Raw genomic sequence first — 22,076 nt, forward strand, 5'->3', positions numbered from 1 at the left:
TCATGATCTTTGATCTCGAATGCAAATGCTGTTTCCTAACCACCCATCATATCCTTCTCTCTGGCAAGTGCCTAAGGCTGAGCTCTGATCATTGTTATGTTTGATTCTGAGATAAGATTAGATTAGATTACTTACAGTGTGGAAACAGGTCCTTCGGCCCAACAAGTCAACACCGCTCCGCTGAAGCAAAACCCACCCATACCCCTACATTTACCCCTTACCTAACACTGTGGGCAATTTGGCATAGCCAATTCACCTGACCTGCACATTTTTGGACTGTGGGAGGAAACCGGAGCACCCGGAGGAAGCCCACGCAGGCACGGGGAGAACGTGCAAACTCCACACAGTCATTCGCCTGAGTCGGGAATTGAACCCGGGTCTCTGACGCTGTGAGGCAGCAGTGCTAACCACTATGCTACCATGCCGTCCACTAAGCTTAGTGGGCCTACAGCTTTTGTGTAGACATCCATTCCTTCATCTGACATTGTTTAGTTCTACCTCGATATCATTGTTCAACTCTTCTTCTGCCCATCTCATCAACTGAAGAAATGCTCCCTATACGTTTACTTCCAATGCTCTTGATGGCACGCTCCCTCACTTTCCATTCTAAACGGGAATCCATTTGGAAACAGCTACTCAAGTCTTAACTTTTACCAAAACCAGACTTTGGACTCAGGACAGTCTTGGAAAATTTCAGTCAGCTTCTGATAATAGATTTTGATGGGCTTGTAACTGGTAAGTGGGTAGCTCTGCCAACTCCAATTCAATGTCTGCAAAACAGTCAGGGTTCAGTTGAAGCCACCACATTGATCTCTGCAATCACTACCCCCTGGCCCTCAAACGCATTGCAGTCTAAAATTTCAGGTGCCATTAACCTTCACCCCTTTGCTCACTAGTATATTTTGGCTATGGTTCCAGCAATGTCTCAATCTTACAATTCTTGTCCTTGATTTTAAAATCTACTGTAGTCATGTGCCCCTCCTTATCTCTCTCGTCTCCTGCAGCCCGACAACTCTCCATAATATCTGTGCTCCTCCATCTCTGGTCTCTTGTGTATCCTTGATTTTTAATTGTGTTTCTATTGTGATAGAAACTTCACCTGCTTTAGACTCTTTAGATCTGAAATTGGCTCCCTAAACTTGTATGCATCTCTACTTCTCTCCTCAAAATACATTTGAGTACACGATTGGTCATCCGCCCTTATAGCTGCTTAGATGGATTGGTGACAGATTGTGTTTTATAATGTTCCTGTGGACACCCTTGGGATATTTTATTGCCTTAAGTGCTGTATAAATATATGTCCTCCTGTAATAATAGCTGTCCGACATTGAATTGTATGTGTGCGTAGAAGAAACTACCCCTTTGAGAATTACTGTTTTAGTAACTTTGGATAATAGGGATTACTGTCTATGTGCTCATTGAGGAGGTGGAGTTGACTTTATTGAAGAGCTGGGATTAGACTCATGGAAACTATTAACCTAGATGAGATTTATTTCCTACCCCAATATTTTTTTTACAGCCTTGACCTCTGCTACTTAAAAGGGAAACAAATATAGTAATTAACCAGACAAACTGAGACCAGTCTGCTACTGTTGAGCTGTTTGTTAATTCTACTATTTATTGTTTATACACTCTGTTGCCTCAACCAGAATATTGGATTTGGATTAATATGTTCATGAAAGTATCAGTCTAGAATAAAACATTTATATAGTGCCACAAAGATAACACCAAATGCTAAATGCAAATAAAATGCAGTCATGCTTATACCAAATAAATTGTTTATGTTCAGAAGGTGTTTTTCTTCTAAATAAAAGGTTGCAAATGACTTTTATAGAAAATAACATTTCACTTTTCTTGTACTGCAAGCTGGGGGGGTGGGGTGGGGGGGCCATGGTGGCTCAGTGGTTAGCACTGCTGCCTCACAGCACCAGGGTCGCAGGTTCAATTCCAGTCTTGGGCAACTGTGTGGAGTTTGCACATTCTCCCTGTGTCTGCATGGGTTTCCTCCCGGTGCTCTGGTTTCCTCCCACAGTGCAAAGATGTGCAGGTTGGGTGAAATGGCCATGCTAAATTGCTCATACTGTTAGGTCCATTAATCATAGGGAAATGGGTCTGAATGGGTTATTCTTTGGAGGGTCAGTGTAGACTTGTTGGGCTGAAGGGCCTGTTTCCACACTGTAGGGAATCTAATCTAATCTAAATCTAATCTCTGTTCATTAGTAACATTGGCCTTGGTTTTGCAGTCAGCTGCAAAGTGACGGAACTTGCTGCTGAACTTGAAGAAAACCACCTTCCATGGTCTTGTGATTTGTCGGTGTGGATTTCACCTTTTCCAGGTGTTAATTCCATTCTGCCATCAATCTAAGCAACAAATTGCATTTCAGAAATCTCGTAGACAACAATCTGGAAGATTTTAAAAGCACTGATTATCCATCAATTTTAAACATTTATAGATAGAGGATTAAAGTAGAAGCATCAATATCATGCAAAATTTATTTATTTATTTCTCCATTGTTACGAAAGTATAACATTCCGCAAAAAAATCTTGTTTTCCAAGGAGATTTTTCAGTGATAATTATGAATTACACATAAGTCAAGCTTCATTCGCCCTTAAAGGCCTAATAGTAAGGCTATGGGGGGAACAAGGGGAAGCTTGTGACTTGTAAGAAGTCTACCTGCACCAAATGGAGGAGTGGGGAACCTCTGGCAGTTTCTGGATTTCCAGGTTTAACTGCACATGTGCGATGTCAGAAATTGTCAGCATCTCATTTGTAATGGAGGTATCAAAACTGATAAATCACTATTGCTCTTGAAAGTTTGCTATTCAGAATCAACTAACTTTTATAATTATAGAATGTTTTATTTCTCTACTTATAAATTAATCCCATGCGCATGAAAAAGGTTAGGTGGATAGTCAGTTTTAACCTTTCAAGATTGCTGGCTTTTCCTTAAAACTGAATCTGTATTACTTAATTGAAGTAAAAAGAAAAACCCAGCAATTAGACTCTGAAAGAGGAAGATTGGTTAATTTTACAAGTAAGATTTTTTTTAAGGAAGATTTTTTTTCTATGTAAGGTTCAATCCAAATGATCTCTTGGATGATTGACTGTGTGTGCATTCCGATATTGTGTTTCTTATTTACATTCATAGCCTTCCCAGTATTATTTTCTTCATGATGCCAGCTCTAGACTGTTAATAAAGCATTTGGAACTCTTGTCATGTAGCTGCTTTATTCTTAATGGGTAAAATATTTGATATTGTTGAATGATAAATTTGTCTTTTGCCTCTGAACACCTTTTTTAATAGGTATTTTACGACTAAATACTGCTTGATGCCATCAGTGCAAACAGTTTTGAATCACTACCGCACCAGGTGATGCATTTGCACAGTGCTCCTAGGATCAGTTTTTAATAAAGATAAAAGATTACAAAGTTATTGGATTCCAGCTTCCAAATAACACCCAAAGTTGCTGTTGCAGGCAGAAAATCAGTTCTGTGTTCTATTGGGTGCAATAAACCGTTGTTGCCATGTATTGTACTGGAATCTTGTAGGCGCTATTGTCCTCATTTTCTAATTATGCGCTTATCCAACTTATCCAACTATTGTGATCATACTGCTAAAACAATATGTTTTTGTTTTAAATCTGGATGTAGTTAGGAGTGAAAGTGATAAACAGCATGCTAGTTTGGTTTTGTTTAAATCTCAAGTTATGTAGTTGATTAACAACTCTGATGTTTTGCAATCTTCAAGTTTTTATCTGAGTACCACTTATCTGAATTGACTGGCGAGCTTAACTGATTTGTGTTTCTCTTGCAACGTCTTACTTTTTGTGCAGAATTGGTATTCTATTTCATAATACCACTGGAATTAATACGTAATTGTGAACGGCTTATACAAAGGAATTGTTTCCTGAGCATTTAAAATAATTTATTGCTTCCATCAAAATAATTTTACAGCGTTTTAAAAAGTTATATTTTTAAGGATTTGTTCTCCTTTTACTAGTTGTCACTTGCAATCTTCTGTTCAAAACTTCCAGTTTGATTTAAACATTTTTTCAAGTGAAAATTGAAGAAAATCAAGTCGAGAATAATGGACAGTTGGAAGTAGTTACAAGGCAGTAATGTTGCAGGCTGACCTTGTAATGCACTATATTTAAGTTGTTGCTCAGTTGCAGGCTCTGAACCGATATTCTGCCCATTTCAGCAAATTTGGGTATTTCCTCTCCCATCAACACATCCAGTTTTGACCACTTTTTATATTGTGTAAGGTCCAAAGACAGCTGTTTGAGGATGCTTACTACCTAGATTAGATTAGATTCCCCTACAGTGTGGAAACAGGCCCTTTGTCCCAACAAATCCACACTGACCTTCCGAAGTGTAACCCATCCAGACCCATTTCCCTCTGACTAAAGAACCTAACACTATGGGCAATTTAGCATGGCCAATTCACCTGTGCTGCACATCTTTGGACTGAATTGTAATTGTAATGTTTGGAACCAGTTTATGCCTCAGTTTATGTCATTTTCAGTATACATTTTGCAGGCACAATTGTTCACGATCTGTCACTCTGCAGTGTGTTGTTCATGTCACCCAGAGCTTTGCTGCACCAAATACACATTAACATCAGAAGCAGTCAGAAATATCCAGAGGAAATCTGCTTTTTGATTGCTTCTGGTGTAACTTTAAAAGAAAAGAACTGTCCAGTTCACCTTGCTTTGAACAAGCTGGGTGCCAGTTCACCTTGCCTTGAACAATCTGGGGTCAGTTCATAATGCTTTGATTCCTCTTCTTATGGAATTCCAGTCTTATCAACCTTTTAGCACCTGTTGTAATGAGGTGGAAGCTTCATGCGTGCCTGTGCCGCATATAGAGCTGAATATTCAGAACACCAGATGGAGCATTAAAATTTTCTAATCAACCTGTTCGGAGGCCTGGACACAGCTTTTTTTAGAGGTATTATTAAATACTCTGAAGCAGGTGGGACTTGAATCCAGGCTCTGAGGTATAGGCAGAGTATTTTCTTTCTTGCATCCAGAAGTGCTCTTGCACATAACTGATTTGATTTGGTTTGTTTTGTCCTTACCAAATTGCCTGGGAATTTTTTTCAACTATTAATCACCACTTGCATTCAACTGGAAACAGAGGCAAATTACTTTACTTGCAAAGCACAGGGCAGCCCACAGATTACTAGTTCCCTATATTTCCCATACTACCAATTCAAACCCAGTTAACACTCAAGTATTATATCCATGTTCCCTTCTTCCATTATGTATCAAAAATGCGTTCAGATATTTTCCAAATCAACCTGTTCAGATGTGTTACAACTCCTCTTGAGCAATTGAGACTTGAACCTCGGGCCACCTGGGTCAGATTTACACCAGACACCTAATTTTATTCACTGCCGAAATACGGGACTGAACCAGGGACCTTTCAATCTTCAATCTACCGCGCTTCTCACTGAGCGATTTTGACTGTGCCCATGAACAGTATATTCAGTTTTGGCAGGAATGTAAAACAGGTATCAGTAAACCTGCTTAACTGGGGAGAAGAATTGAATGGGGTGTTTAATGAGTTATCTATCCACTATGGACAAGTAATAAGCTCCTACTGAAATGAAAATTCCACCCACTGTTAGAAATCATTTGCTGTGTTGTTGTGTACAAGATTTGTAAGTATTTTTCTTGGAAGTGAGGTATTGTTTGGAAGTCTGGTAATTACATTGTATTATGTGAAGGTGAAAGTAAAAGTAAACTCTGAACCAGAAGTGACAGGCACATTGTCAGGGGTCTTCTCGAGAGAGGATATAAATTCATGACTTGATATGGTTAGGAAGAATAATGAGAATGAAAAGAAACTGGCAGTTATATCCTTAATAGGAGACAGAAGTCTTTGAAAGGCAAATTAAATGAAATGTTTATGTACATCTACCCATTTTGGGAAAAATTCAATGAAGGGACACGCATGTAAATGCATTTAGGGAAAGACTGGCCTGTATTTTGCTAGTACCTTTCTTAGGAGATATAAAAATATTTCACAGCATTTAATTCAGTGGGTAGGATAATTATTATTCTATAAGCAAGCAGAATTAAGGGGTAATTGTGTGGTTGTGTTAGTGGAAGGAAACAGGAAATATTTGGGCTAAGTGTTGAGAAGGGGAAAATCGGTGGCCTTATTGCTGAGTATAAATCGTAACGGGTTTGTGAGGGGAGCTTTTCAATTAGTGATGCTTGGAATTATTTCTTTGGCTAAACATTAGTGATTAACCCCTAGCTCCTAACTTATTGTTACATGAGCTCCAATGAGGTTACAACTTTGAAATTACTGTCCCATATCCATTTTGTTATTTTAGAGGATTCGGGAGGATTATTCTGTTCTGTCTTCTCTTCACTTTAGTAAGAAGGAATCCTACTCGTGTCACAATCACAAGTACAGATGTATTCCTTTTTAGGAACATTTGCAGCAGGACTTGGCCATTTAACCCATCATTTAGCCTGACCTGCTGCGCTTTTCCAGCAACACATTTTCAGCTCTGATCTCCAGCATCTGCAGTCCTCACTTTCTCCTCTTCCATTTAGCCCATCAAGCCTGCCCTGCCACTCTGATCATAGTCTGGATCAATGCCATTTTCTGTAGTGTCTCCAGAAATCCGTTGATTTCTGTCTTGAACCCCCTCAACACCTGAGGGAAGCAATTCCTTCTAGTTAATCTCAGGTTAGAAGTAATTTATGTTCCATTTTTTAAAGTCACGAGCGATGGGGAAACAATCTATTTGTGGCCCACCTCTAAGAATCTGAGGTGCAATGAGATCAGCTCTCATTCTTTGACAATCAAGAACATGCAGGTCCGGTTTCCTTCATATTTCCTCAAACCAATCTTACCATCCCATGGAGTATTTCAGTGAACCCCTGATGTACTCCGTCCCTTTAATTATATTATTGCTTAACGAAATAAGGAAATTGGAGCACATCAAGTCATTAGCTTTTGTTTCAGAGGTAATTATTTAATTTATGATTTGCTTGGTGCCTGAAAAATAATTAGGACTAATAAATGACTGTGTATTTCAAACACTGAGATTTGGCATTCTGATACAGGGTTTTTCTAACTGATTTAAAAAAAGTTACATACACAATTAGACAGAGGATTCGAGATTTAAATAATAACAAAGGGATATTTATCTACCTACTTGGATATCTATATGGTCATCCGTCACCTGTGAATAAATGGGATGTCATGTAAAGTTGTACTTATGATGCTGTAGTTGTCTCCTTTTTAACTAGTAGTTACTCTTGTGTATCTTCCCTGCACAAAGACTCACCTGTAAAGGTTTCTCTTTGGGAGTCTCCCATGGAAATCTTTGTGTTTCCTTTCCACTGGCTGCCTCTTGGTAGCATCATTCAGAAATACCATGTCAAGTTGCACAGGTATGTTGATGACACTTGGCTGAAAGTCTCCAACTCCTGACCCTTCTGTCTAAATTGTTAAACTGTTTTCATTACAATTAACAGAAGTTTCCTCCAGCTGCGTACTACACTCTTCACTGACAGCTGTCTGAAGCCAAACCAAACTATTTGCAAACTGAGTATTATTTGACACCGAAGTGTGTTTCCACCTGCATATGTGCTCCATTTGTGACACCCGGATGGCCTTGAATGGCCTAGAGTTGCTGCTAATTTGTATACTTGTGACCTCTTATTTCCAGTTCTGTACATTGCTCAACTTCTAATCCACGTCATCCATGCCTTTGTTACATTATAGGGGCAGAATTTAGTAATGGCCTTCCACTAAAGGGGAGTCTGAAGTTTGGAGTGGGGAGGGCATTTAATTGGGTGGGAGGGTGCCAAGTGGGGAGCAATTTTCCTTCTCCACCTCTTCCCTGATGGGAAAACTCATGGATAGACAAGGCAGGTGGAGTGTGGGAGAGGTGTTGTCTTTCATTGTCAGGTATCTGCAATCTACACTTAGCAGAGACACCTAATATTAGGAAGCATGCACCTGGTGGGAGCCTCCACCCTGCTTGCTCTTCTGACTTCTCCCTAGACAGTGACTCCATCACACCTTCATTCAGCAGTGGCCCTAAATGCTTGCTGATCCTGTTCTTCTTGTGGGTGTATGTGGACATTGACCACAGTTTCCCCAGTGAAACTGATGATAGTGAGAAACTACTGGCATCTTAATATTGCAGAACATCGTGAAAAGAGATAACAGGACCTGTTGATGGCACACTGACACTGTATTAAATTCCACCCTTGATTTTTCCATTTTTAGTGTTTTCAGTATAATCTCCTTCGACTGAATCAAAACTTTGCTGCTGTTGTATCCAAACTCTCGGCAAGGCCTGGTGCTTGCTGCCTGACAGTGACTCCCAGTTTTATCAACAGCTAATGCTTGCCCTGTTTTGAACTTCCTGCGTAACCTGGCTTCTCCCTCCTCCCCCGGCCTTACAAACCTTCTGGATTTTGGTACTGCCCCAATTCTGACTCTCCATGCAATCCTGATTTTAATTTTTCCTTGCAGGTGGTCATGCCATTATCTGCTTTCACCTTTAGCCTTGGAATTGCCTGCCTGAACCTCTTTGTCTTGCCACCTTTCTATTCTCCTTTTAAGATGTTTCTTTAAGTTTACTGCTTTATTTGAGCTATTGTTCCTTCATCTGAATATATCCTTATATGGCTCAGTATTAGGTACTTGTTGATAATTATCCTGTAGGGCGGCACGGTGGCACAGTGGTTAGCACTGCTGCCTCACAGCGCCAGAGACCTGGGTTCAATTCCCGCCTCAGGCGACTGACTGTGTGGAGTTTGCACGTTCTCCCCGTGTCTGCGTGGGTTTCCTCCGGGTGCTCCGGTTTCCTCCCACAGTCCAAAGATGTATGGGCCAGGTGAATTGGCCATGCTAAATTGCCCGTAGTGTTAGGTAAGGGGTATATGTAGGGGTATAGGTGGGTTGCGCTTCGGCGGGTCGGTGTGGACTTGTTGGGCCGAAGGGCCTGTTTCCACACTGTAGGGAATCTAATCTAAATCTCCATGGGATATTTTTTCTGTATGCAAGGAGCTGTATAAATGCAAGTTGTTGTGGTAAGTATAGAACATCTGATTTGAAAGATCAGAGGGAACCAAGTTGGTAGAGGCATTTATGATTAGGAATTGGATTGTAGATTGGAAAAAATGACTTCAGTGTTGTGAAAATTAAATCAATAACTTCTTGGCAAGAAAGATTAACTTCACTGAAGCTTGCTCACTCCTTGATAAGAATGAAAAACTTTGTTCCATCGCGATCATTTGGCTGTTTGGCTTGATGATCATGTTTGAGAGATACTGACGCAAATTGATGTTCAGAACACTGGTAAATTAGTGGGGAATCTTGAAGCAAGCTTGTTCCTGCTTGTCAGCACCAGCGATTTCAATGTTTCACACAGTCTTTATCTGCTTGCTGATGGAATGTTGTTAACATTCAGAGAAAATTCTTACACGACAAATTGCCTTGCTATGTTCCATTAGAATAAATAGAACTTTTTACAAACAGCAAGATGCAAACTATTCCGATATTCATGTATTCCCTTCTTTTTGACCAACTGTCTAACATTTCAATTGTTGGCATAATCTCTGCTTCAGTAACTGTTTACTGTATTTCACAGGCTTGCATCCCTACATGTAAAATAGACATTTCTGTCTGCTGTAAAGATTATACAGGGATATCTTGGCATATTTTTGTGCCAGCCAGTTGTTCTAGTCTCCGCCATCACTAGGAGCAAAGAAATCCCAAGAGATTTTATAACTCTGCTAAGACTTGAGTTACTAGGGAAAGAGTGGACCTATTTGAGACCAAAGGGGTAAATTGTGTATGGAGCCAGAGGACGTGGGTGAAGTCTTAAATGTATACTTCTCATCTGTATTCACAACTGAGAAAGATATTGTAACCACCGTTTTCATTTGGGTTGGTGAGGTTCTAGAACATATTAAGATTAATAAGGAGGAGGAGTTAGATGTTTCAGTGGTTGTAAAATTAGATAAATGCCAGGGCTTGATGAGATGTATCATAGGCTATAATGGGAGGCAAGGGAAGAGATTGCTGGGACCCTGGTGGAGATATTTAATACTTTGCTGGTGACAGGTGAGATGCCAAATGACTGGAGGATAGCTAACATTGTTCCTTTGTTCAAGAAGGACAATAGGGTACAGTGATAGATTTATCAGCTGGTAAATAGGGGAGAGCCGTGGCAGATGGAATTTAATTTTGATAAATGCATTTTGGGAGATTCAATAAGGGAGTCCTCATGGAGCACTGAGGAACAAAGGGACCTTGGTGTATAAGTCCATAGATCCCGAAAGATGTCAGCAAAGTAGCTAGGTTGGTGAAAAAGGCATCTGGGATGCTTGCCTTCATTAGCCAGGACATAGAATATAAGAGTGAGGAAGTCTTTTTATAACTTTTTCAAACAATGGTCAAGCCACAGATGGAATATTGTATGCAGTTCTAGTCACCACATTATTAGAATGGTGTGGTTGTACTGGAGAGGGTGAAGAGGAGATTCACCAAGATGTTGCCTGGGATGAAATGTCTATGTTATGAGGAAACCCTGGATAGGCTGGGTTTGTTTTCCTTAGAGCTGAGGAGCCTGATGGGGGAAACTGATTGAGGTATTCAACATTGAGAGGCATTGATAAAGTAAATAATGAGAATCATTTCCACGTGGCAGATATGGCATGAGAGAGAATCTGTTTCTACTTACTCCATCCCATCAGATCCCATCCCATCATAATTTTGCAAACTTTGTTCACGTTGCACATTAATTTCTTTTCTAATGGAAGTAGCCACAATTATTTTTGAGGTGGGTTTTTGTATTTGTATTTTCTTTATCAAGGAGCAACCCAGTGAACCTATGCTGTCATGTCAGTTGCCTTGATATTCTTTAATATATCATGTATACTTGCTCTGCCTTTGGAGTCCTTCATTTTAGAATAAATTTTATCTGTTGCTTTTTTTTTGAAAGCGAATTTAATACTGTAAACTTTGTAACAGAAATAGTTTCCTTAAATCAGAAATGGTCATGTATCATAATTGTTCATTTTCATTCTCTTTCTTTCTCTCTAGGCTTTAAAAGAGGAGCTAAGCCAGCTAGGTCTACAAAAACGTCAAAAGAAGTCTTGTACCATGAACTAGAAAATCTAAGTACTGACAGAGCTAGGATTGTGAGCTGATATATTAGAGGAAATTGAAGATGGGGCGGAAAAAGATTCAGATCACAAGGATTATGGATGAACGTAACAGGCAGGTAAGAAAGTAATCTGGAACTGTGAAGAATGTGTTTCACTACACTTTCAAACTATGTTGTCTCTGAGGTTTACTTTTGCCTAGGCATGGGGTTTGGTGATGTAATGGTAATGTGCCTGAACTAATCATCCTGGCTAGTGCTCTGGGGCCACAGATTAGAAAATTCCAAGAGAGCAGATTATGAGATATAAACGCAATTAATAAATTCTGGAATTGAAAATACCATTTAATTATTCGTAAACACCCATCTGGTTCACAACTGTCTTCTGAGGATTGAAGTCTGCCATCCTTTTCTGGTCTAGTCTACATGTCACTTCACGTCAATAGCAGTATTGTTGAGTCTCAACTGTCCTCTGAAATAGCCAAACAAGTCATCAAGTTTCAAGGGCAATTAGGGGTGGGCATCAAAGCTGCTCGAGCCAGCACTGCCACATCTTATAAAAGAATCAAAAAACAAAGCAATTTTACCATATTATAATTGCAAGATATTGAAAACTCTCTGCACATCAAGCAATGATTGTGGAACAACTTTATTATATTGGCTTGGTATCCAACTGATCCGCTAATACTTCAATATCGTTTCTACTTTTGATGTGTGACTGGGTAAAATTATCATTGGCCCACTAATATTACCACTTGGAATTAGGATCAGGGTTGTTAAGTTACACTGTCTAATTATCCATGTTGATGTGTTCAGTTCTGAATTGGCCCCAATTTCAAATAAACTATTTAAAAAGTCACCTGCAGAGAGCCAGTTATTTTGACAATCCATTCTGTTCACTGTACATGCAATTTTGAAAAAAATTGTTTGTAACTGATACACTCGCGTACGTAAGGCTGTGTGTGTGGTTACACAAAGATGCCCTTGGGAGCTGTACACCGGGAGCCAGTAGTATAAACAAGATTGCTTCATTCTGTGCCAATACAGAATTGCATGCTAAGAAATGGAACATGACATAAAAATGGTGTAAAGCAGTATGTCATTATGTTTATTCATCTACTGCAACAAGGTTGGAATCAATTAGAATTCTTTTACCACTTTCTTTTCTTTTCCTGTGCCTGCAATCTATTAGGAAGTGCTCATGACCTTTTTAAAAATCAGAAATGTCAGTGTATTGCAAACATATTCTTGTCTAAGTAGATTTCCTTTTCAATGCTGAAATAACAAACAATGTCTGAAACATTTTGGATGTAACTTTTACCTAACCTAATAATGGGAAATGAATAGTTCAAGTCAGCCTCTGTCTTTACACTCTTCCAGTGTTTACTCTCCACTGAAATTAGTGGTAACTGGTAAACATGTGGCAACCACTCGAACAGGCCTGCTTGTTGCCCACTGGAGTGTGCTGAAATTATTACAGTTACTTTTTTCTTTGTTAGATCTCTGCTCCTGGTGTAATCACTCTCCTTCAGCCAGAAATTACTCTGTCATGCTTTAATTCAAATGCCTTGAGTTCAGTCCCCATTTGCAGTATTGCAGTTCAATGCTGATTTAGATTTTTATTAATTCATGTGATGTGGGCATTACTAACTATCCCAGCATTTGTTGCCTATTCCTTATTGTCCAGAGGGCAATTAAGACTCTACACATTGCTGTGGCTCTGGAGTCACATGTAGATCAGATAAGGGCAGCAGTTTCCTTCCCTAGAGGACATTGTTGTCTGAAGTTCCATTATTTGGATGAAGTACCCTTTTAAGTTTGTTTGACAGTTATATCTCTCATTGCATCAAACTGAAGTGATAGTTACCTTACAGAGATGCTGTATAATTTAACTTTAGAGAATCTTGCCTATTATGGGAATTACATTTGATTCTTGACTTTGATCCTGATGACACTGAAGTTGCCTTTAAGGCCATTGGTGACAATGTACTGAACTACCTAATGTCTTGCGTCTAGGATAATAGTCACAGACCTTTGGTCTTCAATTGGTTTTCAAGTAATTTTAATACAGACTGTCAACAGCTGAATAATTCACATTTTCAGTACTAATGTGACCAGCTTTTAATGGTGAGTCCTCTGTGTTGTTTCAAGACTGTAAAATAAGTGAATATAATGAGCGGAGGAAGAGAGATAATCGCTAACCAGTGTAGTGATTGAATGAGAGCCAGGTTGATCTCTGACTCAGATTTTTGATTGGGAGTTGTTAACCTGGGTCAGTCAGGGAGCCCCGGCTAACACATAAATTGGATTGTCCCTTTGATGTGAAGGGCACTGCTTGTCACTGGCCACCCGGGTGTTTTCCTATCTTCCTGGTGGTGGAAATCGAACAATGATTTGTGCACTTTGTCTCTCTCACTGTGCCTCACACCTACACACACGCATACCATGGGTGCTGGGGAAAAATAAGCACTGCCGCAGTTAGGTGGTAGTGTGGGAGTTTAAAAAAATATATTGGATTGTTTCAGAAACATTGGATTATTTTGAGGAGTTAGATATAGTTCTTAGGATGAAAGGGATCAAAGCATACAGGGAGAAAGCAGGAACGGGGTATGGAATTGGGGAATTACCACCTTCCCAAGGGACAAGTAAATGCTGGCCAACCAGCAACATCCATATCCAATGAGTGAATGAATCACAGGAAAAAAAATATAAACTGGAGGTTTGGAAAGTCTCCTCCTTCTAGGGAATAATTCTGAGCTAGCTGGTCAAAGTCAATGCTGTGCACATGTAAATCAATGGTGACTTAATGGTTGGCTACCTGCCTCTGTGCTGTTACTTCAACCAGTAATCCAGAAGCCCAGGTTAATGTTGGAATTTGAATTCAATTTACGAAGTCTGGAATTGAAAACCATTGTCTCTAATGATCTCAAATTAATCCCCAATTGGTTCAAAACTCATCTGATTCATTAATATTTTTTAAGGGAAGGAAATCCACCATCCTTACCTGGTCTGGCCTAAATGTGACTCTAAACTCACAGCCATGTGATTGATTTTTAACTGACTGCTGACATGGCCAAGCAAGGTCGTCCATCAAAGGTCGATTGGAGATCAAAATAATTGCTGGCTTTGCCAGTGACGTCCATGTCCCATGAAAAGAATAAATAAAACATTTTCTGTTATGAGCGACCAGTGTTTTTCCCTTGCAACAATAGAACAGCATGAACTTGACATGTCCCTCCTTGGTGCAGCTCTTGGATCATCTGATTTGTTGCATTTTGTGTGGTTTTGGCAGGTGGTAAACTTGCAGTGATCTTGGGGAGAAAGCGGGCCAATGTGGTTAATTTTTAGATTGCTTTTGTAAAGAGCCAGTGCAAATGAGAAGTCATCTGAGAGGCACTTGGCCTGTAAATATATATAGTTCATATGCTAATGTAAATTTTTATTGAGATTCCAAGCATTTCATCATTGTATGAATGATTCCAACTCCTGTTCCTGCTGTCTTTTTATTTTAAAAAAAATCCAGTGTATCAACTCATTTGGGTTTGAATCTACACTACTGTGACTTCTACAATCCAATTCAGTACCCACACATACTGTACAAACAAAATCAAAATGGTTGTAGTAAATGTATCTTAATTAGGTTTCATTTTACATTAAGTTATTCACTTCCTGCAAGGGCAGACGTATTTCTAATAATAATATGATGTTACTTGAGAATCGGTTGCTGGGAGCCTCCATTTGCCTGCGCTGTGGCCTGGTTACAAGATGTTACTAAAAGCAAGTGCCTTTTATCACCATTGCCCTCCCTCCTGCTGCTGCTGCTGCTTTGTTTACTTTAAATGGAGAAAGTACATGAGGGTTGATTTTTCTGATACCCAACCAAGAATGTGCTGACTATGCTGCTAATGTTGCCCTTTCGTTCGCTTCACTAAACTTTTTGGATGCACAGTGTCCACATTGGCTTTGATGATGAGAACTCAACATAAAATTACATGCAAGCAGCTTTAAAGGGGTGACAAGTAAGTTTCAAAAATACAAATTGGCCATGTTTGGGGAGAGCACCATTGACCACAATTGCAAAGGCTTATATTTAATGAGCATCAATCCATTCAAAGTTTGTGTTTGGGATGGGGCTGATGGAAATTGCTTGGTGGGAGGTGATGGTGAATGCGGTAGATGCGGAAGTGCAACTGCATATGAGCATCCATGTGATGCAATGGCCTATCCTTTTAACCCTAGGTTTGCAGGAGCATGAAATGGAACAGCAAAGAAGGGGGGAAGCCTTGCTTTTTGGTGCAAAGTATTAATCTCTACTGGGCAGAGCGGGTAGCAGGGCTAGGAAAAAGCAAAAAGAAACTTGATGGATACAGCTAACTATTCTCTGGCAGTCATCTCTAAAACAGATATCAGTAAATGATGCAGCTCTGCATTTGGGTATCTGCTGATCCTGACCCATGTTCTCAGTTCCTCATAGCTGACTGCTAGGCAGGTGTGCCTATGCTTGTGAATCATAGTATCCCTATAGTGTGGAGGCAGGCCATTCGGCCTATCGAGTTCAAACCGACCCTCCAAAGAACATCCCACCTAGAGTCATATCCCTATTCTTTAAGCCTGCATTTTCCCATTGTAAATCTACCGACCCTGCACATCATGGGCAATTTTAACATGGCCAATCCACCTAATCTGTAAGTCTTTGGTCTGTGGGAGGAAGCTGGAGCACCTGGAGGAAACCCACAGAGACACAGGCATAATTTTCAAACTTGACTGGAGGCCTGTGACCAGTGGGATGCCACAAGGATCGGTACTGGGTCCTCTACTTGTTGTCATTTACATAGATAATTTGGACACAAACATAAGAGGTATAGTTAGTAAGTTTGTAAATGACACCAAAATTGGAGGTGTAGTGGACAGCGAAGAGGGTTACTTCAGATTACAACAGGATCTGGACCAGATGGGCCAATGGGCTGAGAGTTGGCAGATGGAGTTTAATTCAGATAAATGCGAGATGCTGCATTTTGGGAAAGCAAATCTTAGCAGGACTTGTACACTTAATGGTAAGGTCCTAGGAAGTGTTGCTGAACAAAGAGACCTTGGAGTGCAGGTTCATAGCTCCTTGAAAGTGGAGTCGCAGGTAGATAGGATAGTGAAGAAGGCGTTTGGTATGCTTTCCTTTATTGGTCTGAGTATTGAGTACAGGAGTTGGGAAGTCATGTTGTGGCTGTATAGGACACTGGTTAGGCCACTGTTGGAATATTGCATGCAATTCTGGTCTCCTTCCTATCGGAAAGATGTTGTGAAACTTGAAAGGGTTCAGAAAATATTTACAAGGATGTTACCAGGGTAGAAAGATTTGGGCTATAGGGAGAGGCTGAACAGGCTGGGGCTGTTTTCCCTGGAGCGTTGGAGGCTGAGGGGTGATCTTATAGAGGTTTACAAAATTGAGGGGCATGGATAGGGTAAATAGGCAAAGTCCTTTCCCTGGGGTCGGGGAATCCAGAACTAGAGGGCATAGGTTTAGGATGAGAGGGGAAAGATATAAAACAGACCTAAGAGGCAAACGTTTTACAGAGGGGGGGGGGGGTACGGGTATGGAATGAGCTGCCAGAGGAAGTGGTGGAGGCTGGTACAATTGCAACATTTAAGAGGCATTTGGATGGGTTTATGAATAGGAAGGTAGGTGCTGATTTTACCTTGTGGTTGGAGGGTTCCCAGGCGGAAGATGAGGCGCTCCTCCTCCAGCCGTCGTGTTGTTGTGTTCTGCCGGTGGAGGAGTCCAAGGACCTGCATGTCCTCGGTGGAGTGGGAGGGAGAGTTAAAGTGTTGAGCCACGGGGTGATTGGGTTGGTTGGTTCAGGCGGCCCGGAGGTGTTCTCTGAAGCGTTCCGCAAGTAAGCGGCCTGTTTCACCAATATAGAGGAGGCCACATCGGGTGCAGCGGATGCAATAGATGATGTGTGTGGAGGTACAGGTGAACTTGTGGCAGACATGGAAGGATCCCTTGGGGCCTTGGAGGGAAGTGAGTGTGGAGGTGTGGGCGCAAGTTTTACATTTCCTGATGAAGGGCTTATGCTCGAAACGTCGAATTCTCTATTCCTGAGATGCTGCCTGGCCTGCTGTGCTTTGACCAGCAACACATTTGCAGTTATGAATAGGAAGGGTTTGGAGGGATATGGACCGGGTTCTGGCAGGTGGGACTAGGTTGGGTTGGGATATCTGGCCAGCATGGATGGGTTGGACCGAACAGTTTGTTTCCATGCTGTACATCTCTATGACTGTCTGACTCCACACAGAAAATCACCCGAGGCTATAATTGAACCCAGGTCCCTGGTGTAGGGAGGGAACAGTTCTAACCACTGTGCCATTGTGTGGCCTGGTGTGAATTGGTATGGTCTGTTCGCCTGCCTGATACAATTCTATTCTTTTTCCTCTTACCATTTGGGGTTCACATTGGAAAATCCATTGACCTAATATTATACACAGTCAAAAACAATTCCGTGTCTAAACTCTTGACATAAAGGAAAGAAAACAGCAAGCTAAGAGGTGGGTTCAGCACTTCATAGAATGGTTGATGAGTCAAAATTGGGCTATGTGTAAAATCAGCACATTAAGTAAGATAATGTCAAATTGAAATTACTGGTTTCCAGAACAAGCAGTTGCTTTCTGAAAAATTAGCATTGAATGATAATTGAGTGAGGCCAGGGGGATCTTTTTGTTATGGTTTATGTCGCTTTTTGGTAAAGCTTATTTTATTTTTCATTAAAGATGCTAATAATATTTAAGTTAAGAAAGCTGCTTAAGCTGCTAACTAAATACCTTTTCAAAATCTTCCTGGTAGCATAATAATGATGTAAAGTTATTTTTAATATATCATAACTGAATGAAACTAGGACTTGATAAGACTGAGACTAAAGCTCCATAGCCTGAGCTTGGTGTGGATCTCCTACTGTTTTATTATGTCTCCTACAGCAAAACTCTTCATATACACCCATGCAAACCTCTAGATTGGGTTCCTTCATCGACCATTCATTCTGGGATAGACCATGATATTTGGGCAGGAATATAATCCTCTACTTTTCATTTTTATTACCTGTGGAAACAGATGAAATAACTTGAAGTTTTGAGTGTCTGCCTGAGTTAATTAATCAATTCTAAAGGGAACCCAGTGGCATTTTCTTTTCTTGCAGCTAATTACTTACCAAATATGTTTGAAAGATAGTGTCCATCGGACTTTGTGATGTCCGGTCAGAAGTCCCTAAAATTAGTCTGTCTGTCAAGAGTTTCAAATTGTACAAATTCTGCCCAAACAATAACAACTTGCATTTTTTTAATAAACACTAAATCTAATAAAATACTAGCATTATAAAGCAAAATTTGACACCGAGCCACCATAGACTTTGTAGCAGTTGATCAAAAGATGATAGGTTTTAAGAAGTGCTGTAAAGAGGAGGAAAGCTGCAGATTGAGCGGTCAGGGCTAGGCAAGATGGTGGGTATCTATGCATGTGTGTCTGTGTCTGTGTCTGTGTCCATGTTTGATCATGGAAGAGGCTGGAGAAATAGCAGTAAACCTGCAGGAAGCTTGGACCAAGGAGGTAAATCGAAGAAAGATCTGATTGGATAATCTCAATCATAGCAACATGTACTTGTTGGAGGGGAGGGGACAGAGATTTATTATGGTTGAGTTATGCTTAATTCCTTCATGGGACGAAGTCATTACTGGCTAGACCAGCATTGATTGCCCATCTCTAATTGCCCAGAGGGCAGTTAAGAGTCAGCCACATCGCTGTGTGTCTGGAGTCACATTTTAGGCCTGACTGGGTAAGGATGGCAGTTTCCTTCCTTCTCTAAATGACATTAGTGAATGGGATGGGTGTTTTTGACAACCGACAATGGAATCATTTTGACTATTTAATTCCAGATTTTTATTGAATCCAAATTCCACCAGCTGCAATGAAGGGGTTTGACCTGGGTCCCCAGATCATTAACTGGGTCTCTGGATGACCAGTCCAAAAATAATATCACTTGGCCATCACCTCCCCTAATGTTCTTACATGGTTGCTTAAAACAAAGCTTTGTACCTTTTTTAAAAAAAAATTTAAAGATCTTTTATTTGTCATTTTGAGTTTCTTTTAATATTTTATACATGGATACAGGAAGTTAGGTTTCATTCGATGCAAGTGTAATGGAAGAATAGCAGGAGCCAAATGTGCTCTAATTTTTCTGGAAATTGAGCATTAAGTTTTGAATCAACCACTTTATAATTTTATATTCATTTTCTAAATTTCTCATCTAATGAGCTCATTCAGTGATGGTAAAATAGATGTCTGTGTAAAACTGGCCATAATCCAGCAAGCTTGTTAAAAGATTTTTGCATTAAATTTTATAAGGAAAGCTAGTTGCAATTACTACTTTTTAAAATTTCTCTTAATATCATTTCCTGAAATGTAGTCATTCCTCATGTCACTTTCTGCAATGTTGCCCAATCATCTAGTGTGATCTGCTTACAATGGATGCTGTTGGTGTGGAACTCACCATGTGTGAAGCTAGGCTGGCTTCAAGCTCCAGGAGAAAGTGAGGACTGCAGATGCTGGAGATCAGAGCTGAAAATGTGTTGCTGGAAAGGCGCAGCAGGTCAGGCAGCATCCAAAGAGCAGGAGAATCGACATTTTGGGCATGAGCCCTTCCTCAGGAAGCTGTGCTTCTCTAGCATTTTGCTTTCATTTCGGTTCTCGAACATTGGCAGTATTTTGTGACAGCAAAAATATTACTTCTATTTGACATCACATCCTATTCACTTAATTCAAAAATGGGAATTCAAGTGGCAAAACACAGCGACATTGTGGATTGTTGTAAAAGCCCATCTGGTTCCCTAATGTCGTTTAGTGTGGGGTCTGCAGTCACATATAAGGAGATTTCTTTTCCTAATGTGGTTGATTAGCCATTTCAGAGGGCAATTCATTCATGTAACTTAGTTTGGGCCAGCCTTACTAGCAACAGTCTATATAGATATACAGCAATTCAAAAGAAAGAGTTAACATTTCTTCTGAAGCATATTTAACTCAATTCATATGCAACATTAAGTTTCTTTCTCTTTGTACTAGATGCTGTCAGACCAGCTGAGTTTCCACTGAATCTCCTATTTTTAGTAAACATTTTGCCACACTGTTTTAAGATCACTTTTTTTTCTCAATTCAAGAGGAAATGTAAATATGACCTATGGGAAGAAAGTTTTAAAAATTATTATAGAAGTTGATTATTTTATATAGTGATAGTAGGGATTCAACACGAGGAAGCTGGAGCTAAATAGATCAATTTTAATTAGAAAATTTCTCCAAAAATTTATTAGACATACCAGATAAAATAGATAAGACCATATTTTCAAATACATTGGATGGGTTTAAATGATGACCAGATGCATTTTGAGAAAGGGAGAATAAGGAGATATGGTAAGAAGTGGAAATGAAATCTGTCATCGAAGAATGAGATTTTGGGATAAATAATTATTAAATATCTGTTTTGTATTAAATTGATTTCTGCTTTTTAACAAAAAAACAATAGAATAAGTTTTAAAACCATTCCTTTCATCTCCAGGAATTCACACTGTCATTGTAAAGTTGTGCAATGTAAATTTTCCAAACTTCAGATTTGGACATAAGTTTTCTGTTTTTCCTCTTTTTCTAATGCAGGTGACGTTCACAAAGCGAAAATTTGGATTAATGAAGAAAGCCTATGAACTGAGTGTACTGTGTGATTGTGAGATTGCTTTGATAATATTCAACAGTTCAAACAAATTGTTTCAGTATGCGAGTACTGACATGGACAAAGTTTTACTCAAGTACACAGAGTATAATGAACCTCATGAAAGCAGAACCAACTCTGATATTGTTGAGGTAGGTACCATTATTGTATAAATTTTGATTTGGTTGATATGTGATGTCCCAATTAAAATATTTAAATTTTGCTTACTAAAATTTAATCTGGCTACCAGCAGGTTAAAATTCCCAATAAACTGTTCAAATTTTGGAAGTGCTCTAGAATGAGAGCTGAGTTATGTCTTTAGGAGAGTTGAGGCTTTTTAATTTGTAATGCCACGCATGACAGCAGCTTGGTCTTAGCAGCAATGCTGCAAGGTAAACAAGATGGTACAGATGTCTTTGGAGCCAATGTAAATAATATTGCTGGAGAATGGCTATTTTATTCTGATTGCAGTAAGATGCGTTGCTCTATCTGTCCACATAGGCTGTCAGTGCAGTTCTGCATTCACTAGCCCAAAATTACCATTTGCAAATGAGAGAGAAGTTATGGCAAGCAGTGAACAAAATCATGAATCTTGTTTTTTTATGAAGAAATATGTTCATGTATACAAGATTCAATGTATAATTATTTTAATGTTCCAGTATTGTGATGTTTGGCACACGTGTATGTTTGAATCCAGTATGGTGGATCATGGGGAATGTTAAGATCCCCTTCAAATATGTAGCATTTGATATGGAGGTACCTTGTAGAGATGTGAAAGTCGTATTGTCCATTAGGATAGATTGATGAGTATCTGATGCATGCTACAAATCCCTGGGTATCAGTGGTTGACAACCAGGGTTAAAGAGAGGAAGCAGACAACAGAAAGGCAGGATTCCAGATTAAATTTGTACATGTGGATACAACCTTTTTGTAATGAGATGTTTCTCCTTGGATGTTTGATTGTCAGTGGAAGTTTGGTTCTACTGTTGAATAGTATTATTCTATAGTATTCAGTAAGAAGTGAAAATGTGGAACGGAACTATGCTTCAGTTGGTTTCAAATTATGTTGTGTGTAGGAGGGGTTGGCTTTCTGTTTGGGTCTCTGGGTGGGGCTCTCAATAAGGAGGCCATTTTCCTGGATTGTCAGAAAACTGCTCCATAGGGAATACCACAAATTGGTAATCTTTC

At 39.7% G+C, this 22,076-nt stretch overlaps 1 protein-coding gene across 18 annotated transcripts in view; it reads left to right on the forward strand.

Annotated features, from left to right (window-relative positions):
• Nucleotides 1-22,076, forward strand: part of mef2aa (myocyte enhancer factor 2aa) — a 224,971-nt gene that overhangs the window by 87,558 nt on the left and 115,337 nt on the right. For all 18 annotated transcript variants that reach the window (XM_060853187.1, XM_060853188.1, XM_060853178.1 and 15 more), the window contains 2 exons: nucleotides 11,091-11,271; nucleotides 20,837-21,040. In XM_060853187.1, coding sequence (XP_060709170.1) covers nucleotides 11,218-11,271; nucleotides 20,837-21,040 — 258 coding nt within the window. In that variant the 5' untranslated portion in view covers nucleotides 11,091-11,217. The remainder of the gene's footprint in view (nucleotides 1-11,090; nucleotides 11,272-20,836; nucleotides 21,041-22,076) is intronic.

Source organism: Hemiscyllium ocellatum, chromosome 39, assembly GCF_020745735.1.
Source record: "Hemiscyllium ocellatum isolate sHemOce1 chromosome 39, sHemOce1.pat.X.cur, whole genome shotgun sequence".
NCBI lineage: Eukaryota > Metazoa > Chordata > Chondrichthyes > Orectolobiformes > Hemiscylliidae > Hemiscyllium > Hemiscyllium ocellatum.